Here is a 19,933-nt window from a genome sequence, read left to right as displayed (position 1 = left end):
TCACTCACTCACTCACTCACTCACTCACTCACTCACTCACTCACTCACTCACTCACTCACTCACTCACTCACTCACTCACTCACTCACTCACTCACTCACTCACTCACTCACTCACTCACTCACTCACTCACTCACTCACTCACTCACTCACTCACTCACTCACTCACTCACTCACTCACTCACTCACTCACTCACTCACTCACTCACTCACTCACTCACTCACTCACTCACTCACTCACTCACTCACTCACTCACTCACTCACTCACTCACTCACTCACTCACTCACTCACTCACTCACTCACTCACTCACTCACTCACTCACTCACTCACTCACTCACTCACTCACTCACTCACTCACTCACTCACTCACTCACTCACTCACTCACTCACTCACTCACTCACTCACTCACTCACTCACTCACTCACTCACTCACTCACTCACTCACTCACTCACTCACTCACTCACTCACTCACTCACTCACTCACTCACTCACTCACTCACTCACTCACTCACTCACTCACTCACTCACTCACTCACTCACTCACTCACTCACTCACTCACTCACTCACTCACTCACTCACTCACTCACTCACTCACTCACTCACTCACTCACTCACTCACTCACTCACTCACTCACTCACTCACTCAGCCCAAGAAGGGTGGCTCAGCAGGAGCTAAAAGCAGAGTTGAAGAAAAGCCAACAGGATGAAGAGACAAATGAATCAATCAAATTACAGACCTTGGAGAAGATTCTGTTTGGGACTCCTTCCTGTGAGCAGAATGGGCAAATTTCTCAAAAAAGATTGTAAAAGTTGATTCGGACCAACAGATCAGAAAGGAATGAAAGCAGCTGGGAAACATTTGGATGTTGATATGCATTCCGGTTCGCAAGTGGAGGAAAGCACAATTTAAGTGCACAGCGGAACCTCCAAAGTCCAACAAAATGGAAATTTACAGTGTACAATTTAGAATGCAACATTTTTTATAGAAAAAAGTCTGCTTTAAAAGTCACACAAAAAAACTATACAGTATATGAATTTTTAGTGATGGAACCACACACACACACACGTACCAGGGACGGCAAATTTATGATATGTTCCAAAATGGACATTAATAATGAAAGAAGAAACACCACAATTAAACTTTAGGACAACTACTTGTTTTTGTCATTTGGTCCACACATATCAAGTTAAACCGTTTATTTTGTTATTTGTAAAATGATGAAAAGTTTACTATGTATTTTTTTTTGTTCTCAAATATGACCAAATTGGAGGTCTGCCAGCATTTTGGAATAGACTGTGTTTGACCTTACAAGTTCCACTGTAGTTGTCTACCTGGTTTGATAACCCTTCAGCCATTAGATTAAAAAAAAAGCTCATAAATGAATCAAAATCAAAGGAGATGCCATTTCTGACATTTAGACATGACTGACTCACTACTTGAGCATCATTTCCACATCCAAATGATCCCAATCCGCATTCGAAGTGTCGTGGCCGTACCTGAAAGACCTCCCTTTTAGATTCCTCAGCAGGTCCAATTGATTCAGAGGTGGAATTAATCTGCGAGGGGGGAAGGATACTTGAAACATTCAACTATGCCTTCACTTCCCTGCTGACCGAAGGTTGATTTCTGCCTGCAGGTGCTAATTCCATTCAGCCTGGCAGTTGACTTTTGCTCTGCTCATCACCAGAGGAGCTTTAAGCAGAACAGACAAGCTGCAATATCCTGCTCCTGAAGACAATCTAGGAGAATCACTAAGGTTTGCTGACTGTGATAAGAGCAAGGTTTTTAAAGGATTCTACAGGAGACGTCAGTCTTATCTGCAGTTTGCTTGTTCACGCAAAATAGGCGAGATCGGATGATAGAAATCATTAGCGACTGTCATGTCATTTTTAACTGTCAAGTTTGGAATATATAAGAAGATGTTACTTTATCTAGGAAACACTAAAAGAAGGTTTTTGCCTTTGAGGGCTGAATACAGAAAAATCAAAGGCCACACCAGAATAATTTCACCCCCGGCCTGAGCAGATCTCCATATTCAGAACCAACCTTGAGTTAGTTGACAATCTTTCGAGCAGTGTTTACTTGGGGATCATAATGAATCATTAATGTGGTATGTTCACAAATTTAGACATCGGCACAGAGCAGAAAGTGGAGGGAAACACTTTTGCTTCTGGAACTGTATTATCTTTATTACCGAAGCATTATAAAGAGAAATAATGTTACTATTTTAGTAAAAGTGACTTTGCATGCTACTGCCTTTCTCGCAGTGTGGATTTGATCCCCGGTCAGTACTCCGATACCCAGCCACTGTCGGTCCTAAGCCTGGATAAAAATGGGTTGGTTGCGTCAGGAAGGGCATCCGGTGTAAAAACTGTGCCAAACGAATCATGCGAGTGACTCCCTGTGGAAAAGCCCAAAGTCACTTCTTCTTCTCTATGTGAGTGTTGCAACCACCCCGCATTTTCAAAACCCAAACCCTGTAGTATTGTGAGTCGTTTCAAATGTTGTTGTTTTTTGAATATGCAGTACGAGTGCAGTACACACTGATACCACTAATATATATTTTTTTTGAATATGTAAAATTTCCATCAACACAACAGATAATTGTGAACAATTTCTGAGGCACATGATGATTCGCTGATGTGTCAAACCACCGCAATATAGCGCCAACTACTGGCGAGGAGGACCTACTCTAAATTCGATTTTATTGCCTTAAGTATTGCTGGCTGGTATCGGCACCCTTCACGCTTACCCGATACGTTGAAATAAGGCCAGTACAGCCCGGTACTCGGCCATCTGTAGTTTTAACTTTTAATTTCAAAATTACAACACACAATTTCATTCACATTTTTTGCGAGACAAAATTGATTGAATGATGGCCAACCTGTACATTGGGGTTGCCACAGTCTGCTCATAAAAATCCCAAGTGGAGATCAGATCAGTGCGGGAAAGGTTGGTTGCGTAAAACCTCCACGCAGCCTGTTGTGGCACAAAATTATTGTGGGGATGGCGTCTGACAAACATCAATCAATAAGCCAAGTAAAGCGTTGAAATCGGTACCTGGATGAGGCTTGCAGCGGGATTGCGTCGCTTTTCAAAATGTTTCTGCCTGTGCTGCTCTTGGACTTTGAGGGCAAAACCAGAACCAAGGATGCCCTGCACAGGATCATAGTGGCAAAAAATATGCAGTATGTTCAGATGTAGTAGAAAGTAACTTTTTTTTGTTTGTTTTTTTGCCCCATTCAAACGTACTGTTAGTACATAACGTAATTTAAACTATTGCTGTAATTGAATCTAAACAATGATGTTTACAGTAGACTTCTCCTGGAGCTTTTTCTTTAGCTTATGGTGGCTTCTTTTGCAACCCATCCATCCATTTTCTGAGCCGCTTCTCCTCACCAGGGTCGCGGGCGTGCTGGAGCCTATCCCAGCTGTCATCGGGCAGGAGGCGGGGTACACCCTGAACTGGTTGCCAGCCAATCGCAGGGCACATAGGAACAACCAACCATTCGCACTCACAGTCATGCCTACGGACAATTTAGAGTCTCCAATTCATGCATGTTTTTGGGATGTGGGAGGAAACCGGAGTACCCGGAGAAAACCCACGCAGGCACGGGGAGAACATGCAAACTCCACACAGGCGGGGCCGGGGATTGAACCCGGGTCCTCAGAACTGTGAGGCTGACGCTCTAACCAGTCGGCCACCAGTCTTTTGCAACCCTTTTTGTAAAAGGAGAAGAACGTGACAAAAGACGACGACACTGGAGGTTGAAGCAAGCAGACTTACAGTTGTAAGGCTGCTCGCCATTAGTCCACCATGTGTGTGAATGTGATTGTGGATAGTATTTTGTTGATGTATACAGTATGTGCCCTATGAATAACTGGTGGCCTCTTGCCCAATGTCAGCTGGGATAGCCTCCACCTCACCCATGACCCTACTGAGGATAAGCGATGAGATTTTGTCCTTAACACTGACAAAACTCTTAACCAAGCAAAAAAAAAAAAAACACAAAAAAAAAGTGAAAGTGTAGATTTTGTGCTGACGTTGCATTACAGTGTTTCTTTTCACGAGGGGAACGTTGAACCCGTAGAACTGCTGACTCTGAAATGTTTGAATCAAAGGCTGAGCGTGTGATAACGAGTAACAAATACACCCGCAGTCGGCATTATCACACTACAGAGGAGGTTGGTGAATGCGAACGGGACAAAGAACTTGTGAATATGAAGTGTTTCTGGGGGTTGAGGAAAGTCGGAATTTGCCTTTAAACGCCAACACAATTGATTTGAGCTTAAGATGTCACTAAGACGTATGACTTTCATCTTAGATTTGAGAGGTTTTGCAAAAGTATGTTGAAAAATGTTTTGGTTTTTTTAATGGACAAGTCAGTGGCCTTTTTGCAACCCAGTAGAACATGTTTTCCATTTACCGAAGACAAAATTGAAGGCAATGAGACTATGAGAGATGAGATCAATGAGATTGATAGTAATAGTAATAATTGACAGAGCTGATTTTCAATCGCAATTAGTGGTACATTCAAAATCCCCCCCCCCCCCCGCTACCGATTGACGACCAGTCCAGGGAACGACGCCTCCGCCATAACTCTAACTAGGATCAAAGGTATAGAAGCTGCATAGATCCATGTTTACACATCCTGGGACAGCGAGCAAATAAAACTGACCACATGATGAAGCACCAACAGAGTTCAGTTGAAATAATATGACAAAGCACATATAGTTGCTACTTACCGCAGGAAGTGCAAAGAAGGCCACGCCGATCATACTAAAGGTGGCTGCCAGCAAACGCCCATTCCAAGTCTTGGGAACTTTATCTCCATAGCCAATGGTGGTGAGCGTTATCTGTGGAAAGATTTGAAAAATACATTGCTTCAATGAAATGTGGTGTAAGATGCTAAAGTGAATGAACGAATGGCCGAAAAGCAGCGATAAGGCTTACCAGACCCCACCAAAGGGCATCGGCATAGGTTTCAAACTCTTTGTTGCTCTCCTTCTCCACCGAGTAGACCAGGAATGAAGCCAGGATGAGGCAGAGGAATCCAATGTACCATGCTGTGATGAGCTCCTATACACACAACCAATGCAGATCAGATATACTGTACTGTAGTTCTACAATACATCCTGCACGTCCGTCCACCTTGCTGTGGGCATACACGACTGATCCAAGCAGCTTCCAAGTGCCCCCACGCCGGTCCATACGCAGCATGCGAAGGATCTGTAGGAACCTCAGACTCCTGATGGCCGACGTGGCAAAAACATTGCCTTGAGATCCAGCCGCCAGCACAGACACCGAGGCGACCAGCACCATCATGTCTGACGAGAGCCGCGTGCCCCATTGAGCATTGTTGTCAGGAAACACATTGGGAGAAATCCGTGAGGACCTTTATCGCGAATGTTTCTCACCTATAACACAGAAAGGCTTCCGGGCAAACTTGAGCCTCCCTCTCCATCCTCTGTATCGGCAGCAGCAGCCAGCGGCCCAGATCCTCACGATGTACTCCACTCCGAACACCACAATGGTCACGATTTCCTGCAGGAGCAGAAACAAAAAGGGCAGTGTTGATACTTTGAATTGAAGTCACACGGTGTTAAATTGTGCGTTAAATGCTGGAATAAATACCCACCAGGATGTACAAGGCACTCTCTGAACTATTTTTGAACTCTCGAATAGTGGCAAAGACTGAGAGAATGAGACAGGAAAAGACCAGGAGGAAGCTAGGACAAGAAAGGAAAGAACACAACAAGAGACGACCATGAGTATGTGATAGTTGAAGAAAGACTATTTATTTATAACGGTCAAGAACGCGAACTGTCAAAAAAATCTCTCTTCAATGGAATGTAACCTCAAAGAAAATAGACTTCTTGGCAAGACGCCCATGGGTCTGAACTAACCCAGAATCTTCGGTCAATTCACATCCAACAGTGGGCTGGGGTTCCGTTGGCCAATCTAACGCAATGACTGATTCCTAGAATTCGAATAAACCCACTTGCAAAATGAATGAATCATGAATGGGTGTTGCTCTCATTAGCGGAGACTGGCCAAGTAGCTCATTTACTGTATGATGACTAACGATACAGGACGTGAATTAGCAAGGAAAGTAGCAAGAGTTTGGATAAACAAAGGTTTGCTTGAAAAACAGGAGATAGATGCAACAAGCCTTTGGTTTCAGCAATCTCCATTAAGACGTTACTCCACATCTACTACTGAAGGTTAAAGTTATCAGATCAATAAAAAAAAATATCAATTGAAATGACTGTTCAATGAGATTATTATTATGGAGTCGCTAAAGTAATTGAAAATGTGTTTCTGCCGCCGCCCATTCCCTCCCAAAATGACTTCCGGCTACCATTTCATTGGCTGCCAGATAACCGGATTATAAAGAGCAAGCGACACATCCTCAGGGACCTCCTATAGAAAAGATCTCCTGGAAAGAATCTAATGCTTAGCTAATGGAAAGCGCCTGGTGAAATTCGAAACTGGGACCAATGCAGCAGGTGAAACAGAATCAGGCACGACCTACATTAATTACAGGAAAGAATAATGACGGCACACAACACAAGAGCTCTGGATCAGGTGTCACCTGTGCACACCGTATGGACAAAGGTTTTAAGTAGCACCTCTCAAACAATTCATTACTCAACCAGGGGTGTGCTGGGACCCCTCGTAATACCTGAATGTTCATTTCCAAACATTTGATTTCATTCAATGTTTCCGACTTTGTGGGAGCAGTTTAGGGAAGGCCTTTTTGGGGTACATACTTTGAATTTGGGAGGACTGAGAGCCCATGACCTCAACCCCAATACCTTTGTGATGAACTCTGATCCAACACCATTCTGGTTCAAAGGACAAAAAAACAAAACCCAATCTTGGTTAGGAATCTTGAAGTTGTCAGAGGGCTGATTATTAGTCGCAAGAATTAGGCGTGGTCATTTGAATATGATTTATGGACAGTCATAGTGGAGGTCTTCGGGAATGTAGCTGAAATTCCCATAAATGACATCCTTTTGTTCTTCTCATCGAAACCTTTCCCGGTTGCATCGAAGTAATTTCGAGTTCATTGCTTCGAGATGTGATTGATCAACAATTCATTCCATACAACTGACAAAACTGAAGCTCAATCAGTCAATTATTATGCTCACATCAAGGTGTTCCATACTGTGCAGTAAAACTCACACGGGAATTTCACTGAAATCGTTTCCACCAAGCAGTACGTTTCAGTTTCTAAAAAAGTTACCACAAAAAGCTACACCACTATTTGTTGAGGTACTGACAACAATGGTACAGTAGTGAAATGGCAGATGTACGGTGGAGCCACTCCTCTCTATTGATTGGTCAGTGGGTAATCATCACATCCGCGCTACTACAGGAATAGAAAGGAGAAAATGCGAAACTGGTATGACATCACAGTTGTCGGTTAGAAAAACAAGAGCGATCAGTTCCAAACCAGCAGCGGCAACTAAGCTGTACAGATTGGTCGTAACTTAGCCTGGGACAACCACACGAAGCCACACAATTTTTAAGCTTATTAATTTCAGGTTGCTTCCAGAACCTAGTCGGCAGTCGCATAGCATTCATTTCATTGCGCTTCTTCTGTGGTGTGAAGAACATTTCTGAGAACACGTCAAACTGCATTTGCTGCAGACACTTGGTTGTTTTAGTCAGGTTACAGTGCGGTCATCCTCCATAATGAACGTGTGTTGTTCTTAGCATCTCATACATCATTGATGGCCAGTGTAGTCAAAGCTTGCCGAGTCAAAGAGAGCTCTTAGAATGTGCGAAAGAAGCTTTTGTTCTGCCTCGCTCTACCGTGTAAGAGTTGTTTGATGTGGTCTATTTTAATGAGGGTTTCTTTGTATTATTTGTACAAATGTCTTCACATTCTCTATAACTTATTACATACGGCACCTATAAGTAAGGTATTAGTTCCGGAAGCATTTGTAAAAGTACACACACGGGCACCTATCAGTCCAGGTTGAAAAGCCTTACTGCATTATGACCATTAACTAAATCTAATTATCCATCAGCCCTTTTACGACCCGGACATTGACAGTGTATCTGTGTGGAATGTCATTACACAGGAAACATTTGCAGCAAAACTTTGCCAAACTTCATCTTCACTAACTATGATGATACTTGCCTCCAAAGGAGCCAAACAATTAGTTTTTACAACCCCCAATTCCAATGAAGTTGGGACGTTGTGTTAAACATAAATAGAAACAGAATACAATGATTTGCAAATCATGTTCAACCTATATTTAATTGAATACACTACAAAGACAAGCGATTTAATGTTCAAACTAATGAACTTTATTGTTTTTAGCAAGTAATCATTAACTTTGGTTGACACATTCCAAAAAAGCTGGGACAGGGTCATGTTTACCACTGTGTTACGTCACCTTTTCTTTTAACAACATTCAATAAACGTTTGGGAATTGAGGACACTAATTGCTGAAGCTTTGGAGGTGGAATTCTTTCCCATTCTTGCTCGATGTACGGCTTCAGCTGTTCAACAGTCCAGGGTCTCCGTTGTCGTATTTTACGCTTCATAATGCGCCGCACATTTTCAATTTTCAGTCTAGTAATCGCACTCTTTTACTACAAAGCCACGCTGTTGTAACAATGCAGAATGTGGTTTGGCATTGTCTTGCTGAAATAAGCAGAGTCGTCCATAAAAAAGACGTTGCTTGGATGGCAGCATATGTTTCTCCAAAACCTGTATGTACCTTTCAGCATTAATTGTGTGTAAGTTACCCATGCCATTGGCACTAACACGGCCCCATACCGTCACAGATGCTGGCTTTTGAACTTTGCGTCAATAGCAGTCCGGGTGGTTCTTTTCTTCTTTGGCCCGGAGGACACGACGTCCACAATTTCCAAAAACAATTTGAAATGTGGACTTGTCGGACCACAGAACACTTTTCCACTTTGCGTCGGTCCATCTTAGATGAGCTCGGGCCCAGAGAAGCCGGCGGCGTTTCTGGGTGTTGTTGATAAATTGCTTTTGCTTTGCATAGTAGAGTTTCAAGTTGCACTTACGGATGTAGCGCCGAACTGTATTTACTGACATTGGTTTTCTGAAGTGTTCCTGAGCCCACGTAGTGATATCCTTTACACGTTGATGTCGGTTTTTGATGCAGTGCCGCCTGAGGGATCGAAGGTCACGGGCATTCAATGTTGGTTTTGGGCCTTGCTGCTTACATGCAGTGATTTCTCCAGATTCTCTGAACCTTTTGGTGATATTATGGACCGTAGATGATGAAATCCATAAATTCCTTGCAATTGTACGTTGTGGAACATTGTCCTTAAACTGTTGGACTATTTTCATATGCACTTGTTGACGAAGAGGTGAACCTCGCCCCATCTTTGCTTGTGAATGACTGAGCAATTCAGGGAAGCTCCTTTTCTACCCAATCGTGGCACCCACCTGCTCCCAATTAGCCTGTTCCCCTGTGGAATGTTCCAAACACGTGTTTGATGAGCATTCCTCAACTTTCGCAGTCTTTTTTGCCACCTGTCCCAGCTTTTTTGGAATGTGTTGCAGCCATAAAATTCCAAGTTAATGATTATTTGCTAAAAACATTAAAGTTTATCAGTTTGAATATTAAATATCTTGTCTTTGTACTGTATTCAATTAAATATAGGTTGAACATGATTTGCAAATCATTGTAATCTGTTTTTATTTATGTTTAACACAACGTCCCAACTTCATTGGAATTGGGGTTTTACTTTCTCCTTAACCTTTGTCATCTAAATCTCTAAACCAGCTTGTAACCAGGCTTACAGTATTATTACAAACATGTCTATGACCGAGTAATGTGGATGATTTAATAGTGTTCATCAAAAAAATAAATAAATAAACCTGCAGGATCCTGGCGGCTTCACTTCTCGGCCATTTTGATGTTGTTCACGTCTTCAAAAAGGGTCCCTTTAATGACCCCCTTAGGCTTAGGCCTATTGATATTTTGTCGAATACTCGAGTAATTGCCGTCACCCCCGAAAAAAAATCTTTTTTTTTCTTTTACATGCATTTTATTCTCATTTATGAGAGCTGGACTTCTATCCCTAAACTGCATATGTTGGTACTGATTGTATGGTATCAAAATGTGCATTTGCTAAATGTTAGCATTCGCGATTAGCATTAGAATGTTAGCAATTACCATTTTAGGTGTAAAAAAAAAAAAAAAAAGCACTAACTACCATTCAGCTCGCTCATAAATCATGTTATATGTACATTACACATCTAATGGTGTCTTTGTAATCATTTACAGACACTCCTCTGTCGTTTTTGGCAAAGTTTATCAGTGACCCAACACTGCGTCCGTCTGCAATAAGTATCCGTGTGAAACATTGGTTCCGGGGGCGCAAACATGGTTCTAGGCAGATTTGTTTTTTTCTTTTTCGTGGGGGGGATCGCGGCTGAGCTTCGAGGCAGAAATTCTGCGTCGACCTATTTTTGAAGTCGACGCCATTTTGTATTAATTTTTTTTTTCCAGCCCTACATTCCATTGCACGTTTTCTTATCGGTGGTTGGTTATTTCCAACTTTCCATTTTGGGGGGGGGGGAATGCAGCGATTCAAAGTAACATAGAAAGTAGAATTGTGACTATTGATTAATCAAATCGAGTGTCTGTTGATGGAAGCAGAAAAGTGCGTATTTCTTGCTGAGCAGCAGATGAAGCACTCAGCGCTACATTGCCTCCCCAGACATGCTCGTCAAAGCTAAATATAGACTGCGACAAACTCGAGCAGAGCAAATCGGGGAAGTGAGGCTGGTTGGCGGGTTTGTCGGGCCCAACTGATGCTGGCAGCCGTCAGCAGGTTTTCATGAAAATCACTTGTTTTCGGTCCCATCAAGACAAGAAGGACAACACAGAAAGAGAGAACAAATTGCTCATTTGCTATAGACCAAACTGCTGATGTAAAATAGTTAACAGTCGATTTTTCACTTCCAATTCTTGTCCAGTTCGATTAATGGTAAGAACAATGTCACGACAAAGCCACACTTCCGCTACGCAGTACTCTTTGGTGTAGTGCGGATTTTTGGGCCTTTCCATTGACAAGCGTTCAGTACAGTGTATAGATTTTTTTTTTCCATGCATGTTCTGTTTTTTTGGTTTTTCTAGTGTTTCAATCGTAAATTAGGGGCACTAGATCATCATCTTTCCTAATGTATTTGATCATATATAGTGTTTTCCACTAAAATAGACTACGTGCCCAAATTAGTAGCGGGGTAATGCTTACGGATGTCCGATCGGATCACGTGATCGAAAATCGGGGTCCGTCACGTGATTTTCAGCTAATCGAGATCAGGTGAAAAAATATGGGTTTTATTCATTTTCTCACATTTGAAATGTCACAAAGTGACAAAATAATACAAAGGTACAAATATCTTGCCAAATGGAACATTTGATGACGTCGTCATTAGTTTTCCAGCGACCTCTGACGGGATCGCTCCGCAATGCGCGTCCAGGTTAATGTTCTGAGAAGCAACTTGCCATGAATTGCATGCAATATGGTTTTTGTACAAATAAAGGCCCCTGCCCTAATACACACCAATAACCATAATAAATTATAATAAATGCCTCTCTGTTAAGTTGAACATCTGTCATAAAATAACACATAATATTGCAAAAATAATAATTCAAAGAGGTTAATGAAGGTAAAGCTGCATCAGGACCAAGTTTGTAGGGAGCATCTGTTTGCCTCCGTCCTCCGCATTAGTTTTTTTTCATCTGCCTAGCTCAGAAAAAAAAAAAATAATAAACAGACCATGTCCTCAGTGCGTTTGTCTTTGGGGCTCCTGTCTTTCCTTGAGGGCACAAAAGACTGACTTTTTCCATCCTCGTTGCTGAAGAGGCCGTTCTACTTTGTAAGGAGAACTCAGTGAGGCTCAGACATGATCTGGCCTCATCGTCAGGAGCTGCGTATGTGCTGCCATTACTCAAACGGATAAGCGATATGCTCGGTTTAACATTAGCTGACAATCATCTTCTTCTCTGATGAGAGTTCAAATAGTTGATCCTCAGTTATGTGTGCGATACATGTTCATGGCAATCAAATCATTTAACTGGATGGGAATTCACATTCAAAAATCTCTGCGTGGGGTTTGCATGTTCTGCCAGTGCTTGCGTGGTTTTTCTCCAGGTGGCCCGTTTTCCAAAAGCATGCATGTTAGCCGGAAGAAGACTCTGAAGTGCCCTTAATTGGGAATGTGGGTGTAAATGTGTCTTGAACCAGTCCAAGGTGTAACCCGCTGGGATTGGCTCCAGCGCTCGCCATCCTAATGAGGACAAGACAACGAATGGCTGGATGGGAATTAGGACGTCGGTCTCATTCTCAGACAGCAGAAGAAAGACCCAAAAAGGTTCTAAAATGGATCCTCAACCTTCTTATCCTGCCTTACAAATGTCAAAATGAATTAACCACTCATCTTTAATGACAAGGGCCTAATGCGAAGGTCCGTTGCATTACAGATTAACATACATTGAAGAAGTTGACAACTGGTAAAGGGGGCACCTAAAAACAATACAACACTCTAACTTATACCTTTGACAAGTGACAACGATGGTTTAAAAGGCTTCACTGAAATGGTTTTGGATTTCTGGTGCAGACTTGTTCCAAATCTTGTATTTTCCTGCATTACTCCCTGCATCCGAATCATCCACAACACAAGCGACACTAGCCAAACATGAGAACGACGGTTGTGTTCGAAAAAGCGAGCGGCAAATCAGAATTTTCGGATTTGAATCACAACGAATCAAGCCCAGCGCTGCATTTGTGCTAGTGATGAAAGTAGAGCTCACTGAGGTATTTCTTCATAAGATAGGCTGTTTTTTGGTGTGTTTTTTCAAATATTGTACCGCATTATTTTTTAACTACGCAGTACTATATGGGTAGAGATAAATAAATAAATGTGCCATTTACACGCTTTTCAAATCCACAAATGACTCAAGACTTAAGACTTGCAAAGCAAAGACTTGTTCCCACCACTGCTACACACCAACAAACAAAACAAAAACAAAAACAAGATAAACACAATTTCATTCTGCCTCTAGAAGAGATGAATTGCATTTCCATTCATTTCACCAGGAAAGATTACTTTTGTTCGCAAACTTTTTGGTTCAAGAGATGAAACACGGAATTAATTTAATTTGTGAACTGAAGTTCCACTGTACAAAGAAAACCTACAAAACACGAGCCTCAACATCCCTTCAGCAGCTAAACGCTTGTTTCTGTTATCAACCAACCACGCAGTGTCGGACAACTGTCAAAAAGCATTGTGGGAGTTGCAAGTTTTATTCTTTAGCGCCACACATTTAATACCAATGCAAACTTCACAGTTTCCCAACGAGAGTGCCGTAGCACATTAGGAGAATGTGGACGAATACATTTTGTTCCAACTGGTCATAAAGCGCATGCACGGGGTTGTCGTCGTACAGTGTTGATATTTTTTTGGGAAACTCAAGGTGCAAATGAGATGCCACAGCGCACACATCAGAGATTGATAGTTAGACGGAGCCACCCAGAATGAATTAAGCAATAGTTTCAAGTGCGGTCTGGCTTTGTGCTGAAGCTGCTGTCCACGCCGCAGTGCTGAAACCTGATGTCAAACAAATGCGAGAGGACAAGCTATGCTAACAGGAGCCTGTTATCACGCATCAAAAACAGAGGTGGCGAAAGTGCTCACACGCTACTTACTACAAATATGTACTGTACGTACTTGTGTAAAAAAAGACACTTGTGTAAAAGTAGAAGACCTTATTCAACTTCTTAAGTGAAGTTTCACTGTCAATTTATACAATAACCGTTTTAGTAACCAGTCAAAATGGGGTAAAAAATAAATAAATCTGTACTTACGTTTCCCTCTTTTACTAAAATATACAAGTGTTCATAGTGTGTGTGTGTGGGGGGGGGGGGGGGGAATGTATCAAAAACCCCATTTCCATAGCTTTGCTAACATTGTTAACTGAACAAAAAAATGCAAAATTAGCTAATGATAACAAGTGAACAAAATGTACCTTAACTGTACTTTATGTTTGTTTTGTTTTTCAGATTCAAAGTGGGAATTTTTGAGCGCCAGAAGCTGGTGGTTTTTAGGCCTATTTGACAATGTAAGTAGTATAGAAAGTATATCAATCATTTTTCAAGTAGGGAGTAAAACGAAAAAGTCATCAGAAAAATAAATATTCAAGTATAGTCCCCTCTAAAAGGATTGGAAAGGCAAGGTCAATTCCTTTTGTTTTTGTTGTATACTGAAGACATTTGGGTTTCAGATCAAAAGATGAATATGAGACAAAAGTTCAGAATTCCAGCTTTTATTTCATGATATTTTCATCTAGATGTGTTAAACAACTCAGGAGCAACCTTTGTTTGAACCCACCCACTTTTCAAGGGAGCAAACGTATTGGCACATGTGTTTCTAGTTGCTCAGGTGTTGATTTTTAGATTGATTGCTTATACATTAGCTCGTGCTTGTTTTTGGCTTTGGGCTTCATCTGCGAAAACTGCATTTGCTGTTAAGCAAACATGAAATCCAGAGAGCGAGTCTATGGGAGAAAAGCAATCCATTTTGAAGCTGAGAGAAGAGTGAAAATCGCTCAGAGCCATTGCGCAAACATTGGGCATAGCCAGTACAACAATTTGGAATGTCCTGAAAAAGAAAAACTACTGGTGTACTGAGCAACAGACATCAAACAGGTTGGCCAAGGGCATCAACAACAGTTGATGACAGAAACATTGTGGGAAGAAAACACCCAACAACAGCAGTCAGTGACATCACTGCCAACGCCCACAGGGCAGGGGTGAAGGTATCACAATCCACTGTTCGATGAAGACTTCGAGAGAGGAAATATACAGGCCATACCACAAGATGCAAACTACTCATCAGCAAATAGAATCGGAACGCCAAGAAGTACAGAGATGGGCCACAACATCTGGGACTGATGAGACCAAGATTAACCTCTACCAAAGTGATGGAAAGGCCAAGGTATGGAGAAAGAAAGGATCTACTTATGGTCCAAAACACACACGCTCATGGTGGAGGTAATGTCATGGCATGGTTGCTTCTGGAACGGGCTCACTCGTCTTTATTGATGATGTAACTCACGATGGCAGCAGTGGAATTAATTCTGATGTCTACAAAACCATTTTGTCTGGCAATTTACAGGAAAGGACAACAAATGACTCCATCGGGGGGGGAATGGAAGGTCTGAGACTGGCCAAGCCAATCACCAGACCTTAACCCAATAGGGCATGCATTTTACCTCTTGAAGTAGAGAGGGAGAAATCCCCAGAAACAAACAAGTGGAAGAGGATGCAGTAAAGGCCTGGAAAAGCATTTCAAACGAAGACGGCAACGGTCTGCTGAAGTCAGTGAGTTGACGCAGTTATCGCAAGTAAGGGTTATGCCACCAAATATTCAATGTACCTTTAAGTTCATTTCATAATGTCTGTTCCAATACTTTTGCTCAGTTGAGAAGTGGGTGGCTTCAAACAAAGGGTGGGTTGTTTAACACACCTACATGTAAATACCATGAAATTAAAGCTGGAATACTGAATTTTGGTCTCATATTCATCTTTTGATCCGAAACCTAAACGTCTTCATAATACAACAAAGCCAAAAGGAATTGACCTTGCCGTTCCAATGCATTTGGAGGGGACTGTAGATACCTGAAAAAAATCTACTGAAATCCTACCACTGATTAAATAATAATAATAATAATAATAATAATGTGGCAACGAAAAAAAAGGTAGCAGCACAATGACCATCCAAATAGCTGAAGTGGTGGCAACTTGGCAGATGCAACAACAACAGCAAATCAACTTTTCGACTCCTAACAAAACGTCGCCATCATCAGTAAGGAAACATCGTGTACGAAGCCCTCCTCACATTGCATAAAATGAGGCCGAAAGAAAAGTCTGCCCCTCCTCCCAAAGTGAAAGGCCAAGAAGAAGAAGAAGAAGAAGAAGAAGAAGCATCACTCACACATACGCGTGGTAGATGAACGCCCATCCCCGCGGTCTTTCCAGCGCATTGTAGAGGAAATTCTGCAATTTGCGGTAACTGGCGTTCTTCTTGGGGGGTCTGGCGGAGATGCTGGCCCTGGGTCTGCACAGGATGCTGCCGCCCCGCTTGATGCCGCTCTCGGCGCCCGCGATGAGCAGAGCTCCGTCCCGGCTCGATTCGGGACCGCCGGGCTCCAGACCCACGAAGCCCACTTTGTGCTTCCTCTCGGCGGCTTGACTTGGGTAAACGCCGCCGTTGAGGGATTTCTGCACCATCCTAAGACCGCGGCGACTGGAGCGAGGAGCGCTCCGTGGCGTCGGAATGCATCGCCGTGGCTGAGTGAGGAGTGAGGAGTGGGGAGTGGGTGGGTGGGTGGCTTGTCGGTGGGCGGGTGCCTGCGCGCTGCGGCCAATGCGGTCCAAATGGAATATCCTGCGTCCACAGTCTCCAATCTGCGGTTTGACTTTCACCTCGTCTCCATCTACTTCCGGCTGTTGGCAGACAACGGCCAGGATAAAGCGCACCAAATTTGCGTTAGTTTGCCAAGTCATCAATTAGCTGCTGCCCGGGTGATCAATGTTGCCTTTTAGTGGAATGAATGTGTCCTTTTTTTTGTTGTTGTTGTTGTTCTTCTATCAGTTTAATGCGAATTCGAAACAACAAATAACAGTGGGAGAGCTCAAATGCAAAAAATAAATAAAATAAAAATACAAAAATGACTTGAGGACTGCAACACACCCCTTTAACATCCCACATTGACCTGTGTGTGTGTGTGAGAGAGAGGTGCAGTTGCATTGAAAAGGTTGAGATTTCACATTAAACTTCCAATTCATTCTATTACGTGGGTGCCATGTTGTTAGGAATGCAAATTGCAAAGCTGCCACTCAAATATTTATTAGGCAACCATCCACTGTTTCAGCCTCCATCGAACGAAGACAAAAATGCGTCACTGAAAACCTCAGTGGGTTTCTAAAATGGGTAGTTATGCCATAATGACAGGGTGGAAAGCAATGTCAGAGGCACATATACATCATCCAAATGACTAAATTTGCCGCAGCAAGACACCAGGTACTTGAGCACCACTTGGGGTCTCTATCTGTGCACACGCCTGGCGCGAACGCTCGTTTTTGCATACGGGGGGGTTGCATACGGCTGGCACGTCATTATTTGCCCACGCTTCCTTGCAAAATGGCTCCAGATGTATCCGATGGCGAGGGCAGATCTTGTCCACTGCTACTAAAACAACGAGCAGCGAGGAAGGATTTTGTGTGATGGCCAATAGTCAGAAAATATTAACAAACATGTAGCCTACTTCTCTCGGAGTAAGTGTCCGACTCCAGTTCAAACGTATATGGCTGCACTGCTATCCTTCAGGATGAATGTTTAGCACTCGTCACCACGGTAACACAAAGCCACATTTGCATAGGCACACCCCGCAGCGGAATGCTGCTTAACACTTTTTCGATTGAGCTGGAGCACATTGAGTCTTCGCACTGTTGTCGCTACACACGAGATGACAACAATCTGACTAGAGACAATTAGCGAGCGATTTGAATGCTAATTCATGACTTCAAGTCAAATGTATTTAGAAGCACATTTCAAAACCATAGACCTTGATCAAAGAGAATCCTCCAGGGAATGAAGATGCTGTTAACATCTACAGAGAGATACGATGGAAAGCAACTATAACGATATGCTTGCCTATTGTTGTCCCGACTCAGCAAAATACTGAGTTGTTGTTGATGATTTTCTTTTCTTTTTTGTATAAATGTATCAACTACTTACCCCATACACAACCTAGGCCAGTAATGTATTACAAAAACAACAACAACACAAAAAGCAATCAAGCGCAATTTGCAATATTATCACAACATTTTAACAACAGTCTCACAATACATCATTTACGCAAGAATCTGTCTTGGAAAATAAAACTAATCATAGTTATAGACAAAAGTTTGACTTGTTTAGAGGAAAACAATGGATTCACTGCAAGATTATATAATAACGACGTACAAGATTAGATTCAGTAGATTTCCCTGACCAGACCACACACAAGAAGTGTCATACTTGGAACATTTTATTTACTAGCTTGTTAAGATTGAATTTACAGTGACAATTTTAGAAACAAATATCCTTTGTACAGTTATTTTCAAGCAAGATAAAATTGCAAATACCATATATATATACACAGTAAGAAACATTAGAATAATCTAAATACAATGAATGTGTCATCAATGACATGCTTGTTTATTCAACATGCTGCAGTCACTAGCATTGATAAACCAATAATTTAGATTGAAGATGAACTGACGCTGCAATTAAGGACCTGCGTGTTGCCTGCGGTGAGACCGGATCGGATGTGGTTTGGGTCCTGGTTTCTTTTTAATAATGAATAAATAGTTTGTGTAGAAGAAGCCATCCGTCTAATGAATGCAGCATGTCAAGACTGTTGAAATGCAATTCAAACCTTTTTCATAGCCAGAAGAACACTGATCGGTGAGGTTACAAACTCGTCGTGGACAAAGTGTCGACTTTTTTTTTTTTTTTTTTTTTTTTTTTTTAAATAAACGCACAGCTTTGACATACCGTATTTTAGACATAAAAATGATCAAATTCAACGTACGTCGTTATTCGTCTGCATTAAGATATGTGCTAACATTTGCACTCATCGTTGTTACAATTTGTTTGTACAAAGAAATGTTACGACGATCCCTTTTTGTTTAGCGCCACCTAACAACTCTTACAGTAATTTTTTTGCTAACACTGTCACGTGCCCTCACTGAGTCTATATTAATACCTACAGTCTTATGACCATTCAAAATGTGAAAATAAACATCAGCATCAGAAGGTAACCCTTCTTCAGGTAGTACATTTTTTATGAATATATTAATAATTTATCAATGATTAAATATCTGTCGACTGGATAAAACATTGTGTCGTTTTGCCATGTTTGTCCTGATTATGGTCAATTTCCCTCCCTTAGAATCCCTGAATATGAATGCAAGACCTCCTGTCAAAATCCCACATAAATAGATCACCCTAAACTAGCAGAGTTGGCAGTTTCATTGGTCCTTTAAATACTGTTCAATACGCCAGCCGGAATGCTAGTAAATTCTTTAAAACCTGGTATGGTATGAGTCAGGGATTAAAAAAACAAAACAAACAACAAAAATGCTCCTTTTCGGACACAATAAATAACTATCCTTCATATAGTGCCGCAATACAGTACTCACACTAAGCCTACAGTAATTGCACAGTAACCACATGCACTGTGTTCGCTCCGCCCCTAAATTCCATACATTCCGTCCCCCTGCCATGACTTTCTGCTTCTACCTAGCAAGCAATCATACATGACTACTGTTCAGTTGGGGTTCAAACACTGAGCCCTGTGGAACACCAATCTTAATAAAAGAGACAGACCTCTGGAGTTGCAGTCCGAGACAAAAAAGGACAACCTCTTGAGTTTCAGATGGTAGCTACAGCTAGTTTGGTTAATCCAGTTATTGTGAGATCCGTGCTGACACACAGCTCAAGCGGATAGGGGGCCACTTCCCAATAAAACTCTCCCGGGTAAATCTTGGAACTTCAGGTCGCATTGGTCTCGAAAGGCGAAGCCAGATATTTCCGATCTCGTCAGTCAAGTTAAGATTCATATTGGTGGAATCCATGACAGCGAAGCACTGTAGGGAATGAGGCTCTGTCCATAAGCGGTGTCCTTTTGGCGGAAAAGTGGTGAGACACTTGATTGTTTCATATCTGCCTCGCCCACATTTGCAAGTTCTCTCCGAGTTCTACGTTTTGTTTTTATAGTTCTCCATCTGAGGGCGGCAAACATAGCTTGAAGAGTCTGTTAAAAGGACAAAAGATAAGAGTGAGGGAATTGCACCGAAGCAAAAGCCGCACAT

The 19,933-nt window shown here is 42.1% G+C and overlaps 2 protein-coding genes across 10 annotated transcripts in view; both read right to left on the bottom strand.

The window, feature by feature from the left end:
- kcnq2a (potassium voltage-gated channel, KQT-like subfamily, member 2a) overlaps positions 1-17,946 on the bottom strand; it is a 30,938-nt gene extending 12,992 nt beyond the window's left edge. For 8 of the 9 annotated variants that reach the window (XR_009787742.1, XR_009787743.1, XM_061767729.1 and 5 more), the window contains exons 1-10: positions 16,008-17,946; positions 5,646-5,736; positions 5,425-5,551; positions 5,159-5,334; positions 4,961-5,086; positions 4,753-4,863; positions 3,067-3,162; positions 2,891-2,985; positions 1,503-1,562; positions 743-772 (exon numbers count right to left, since the gene is read on the bottom strand). Coding sequence is in view for 7 of the 9 variants with exons in the window: in XM_061767729.1 (XP_061623713.1) it covers positions 743-772; positions 1,503-1,562; positions 2,891-2,985; positions 3,067-3,162; positions 4,753-4,863; positions 4,961-5,086; positions 5,159-5,334; positions 5,425-5,551; positions 5,646-5,736; positions 16,008-16,579 (1,484 nt within the window). In the remaining 2 variants the exon portion in view is untranslated. Of the gene's footprint in view, positions 1-742; positions 773-1,502; positions 1,563-1,730; positions 1,768-2,890; positions 2,986-3,066; positions 3,163-4,752; positions 4,864-4,960; positions 5,087-5,158; positions 5,335-5,424; positions 5,552-5,645; positions 5,737-16,007 lie in introns of those variants that run through there. The other variant, XM_061767720.1, reaches the window with a different exon arrangement.
- A 141-nt stretch (positions 17,947-18,087) lies between these two features.
- prex1 (phosphatidylinositol-3,4,5-trisphosphate-dependent Rac exchange factor 1) overlaps positions 18,088-19,933 on the bottom strand; it is a 92,644-nt gene continuing 90,798 nt past the window's right edge. Inside the window, exon 40 of the mRNA XM_061767663.1 lies at positions 18,088-19,875. Within this exon, the coding sequence (XP_061623647.1) occupies positions 19,833-19,875 (43 nt within the window). The 3' untranslated portion in view covers positions 18,088-19,832. The remainder of the gene's footprint in view (positions 19,876-19,933) is intronic.

The sequence above is a fragment of the Phyllopteryx taeniolatus genome, chromosome 1, assembly GCF_024500385.1.
Source record: "Phyllopteryx taeniolatus isolate TA_2022b chromosome 1, UOR_Ptae_1.2, whole genome shotgun sequence".
Taxonomy (NCBI): Eukaryota; Metazoa; Chordata; class Actinopteri; order Syngnathiformes; family Syngnathidae; genus Phyllopteryx; species Phyllopteryx taeniolatus.
The sequence above is the reverse complement of the archived record's forward strand: the minus strand, read 5'-3'. Positions and strand labels throughout refer to the sequence as shown.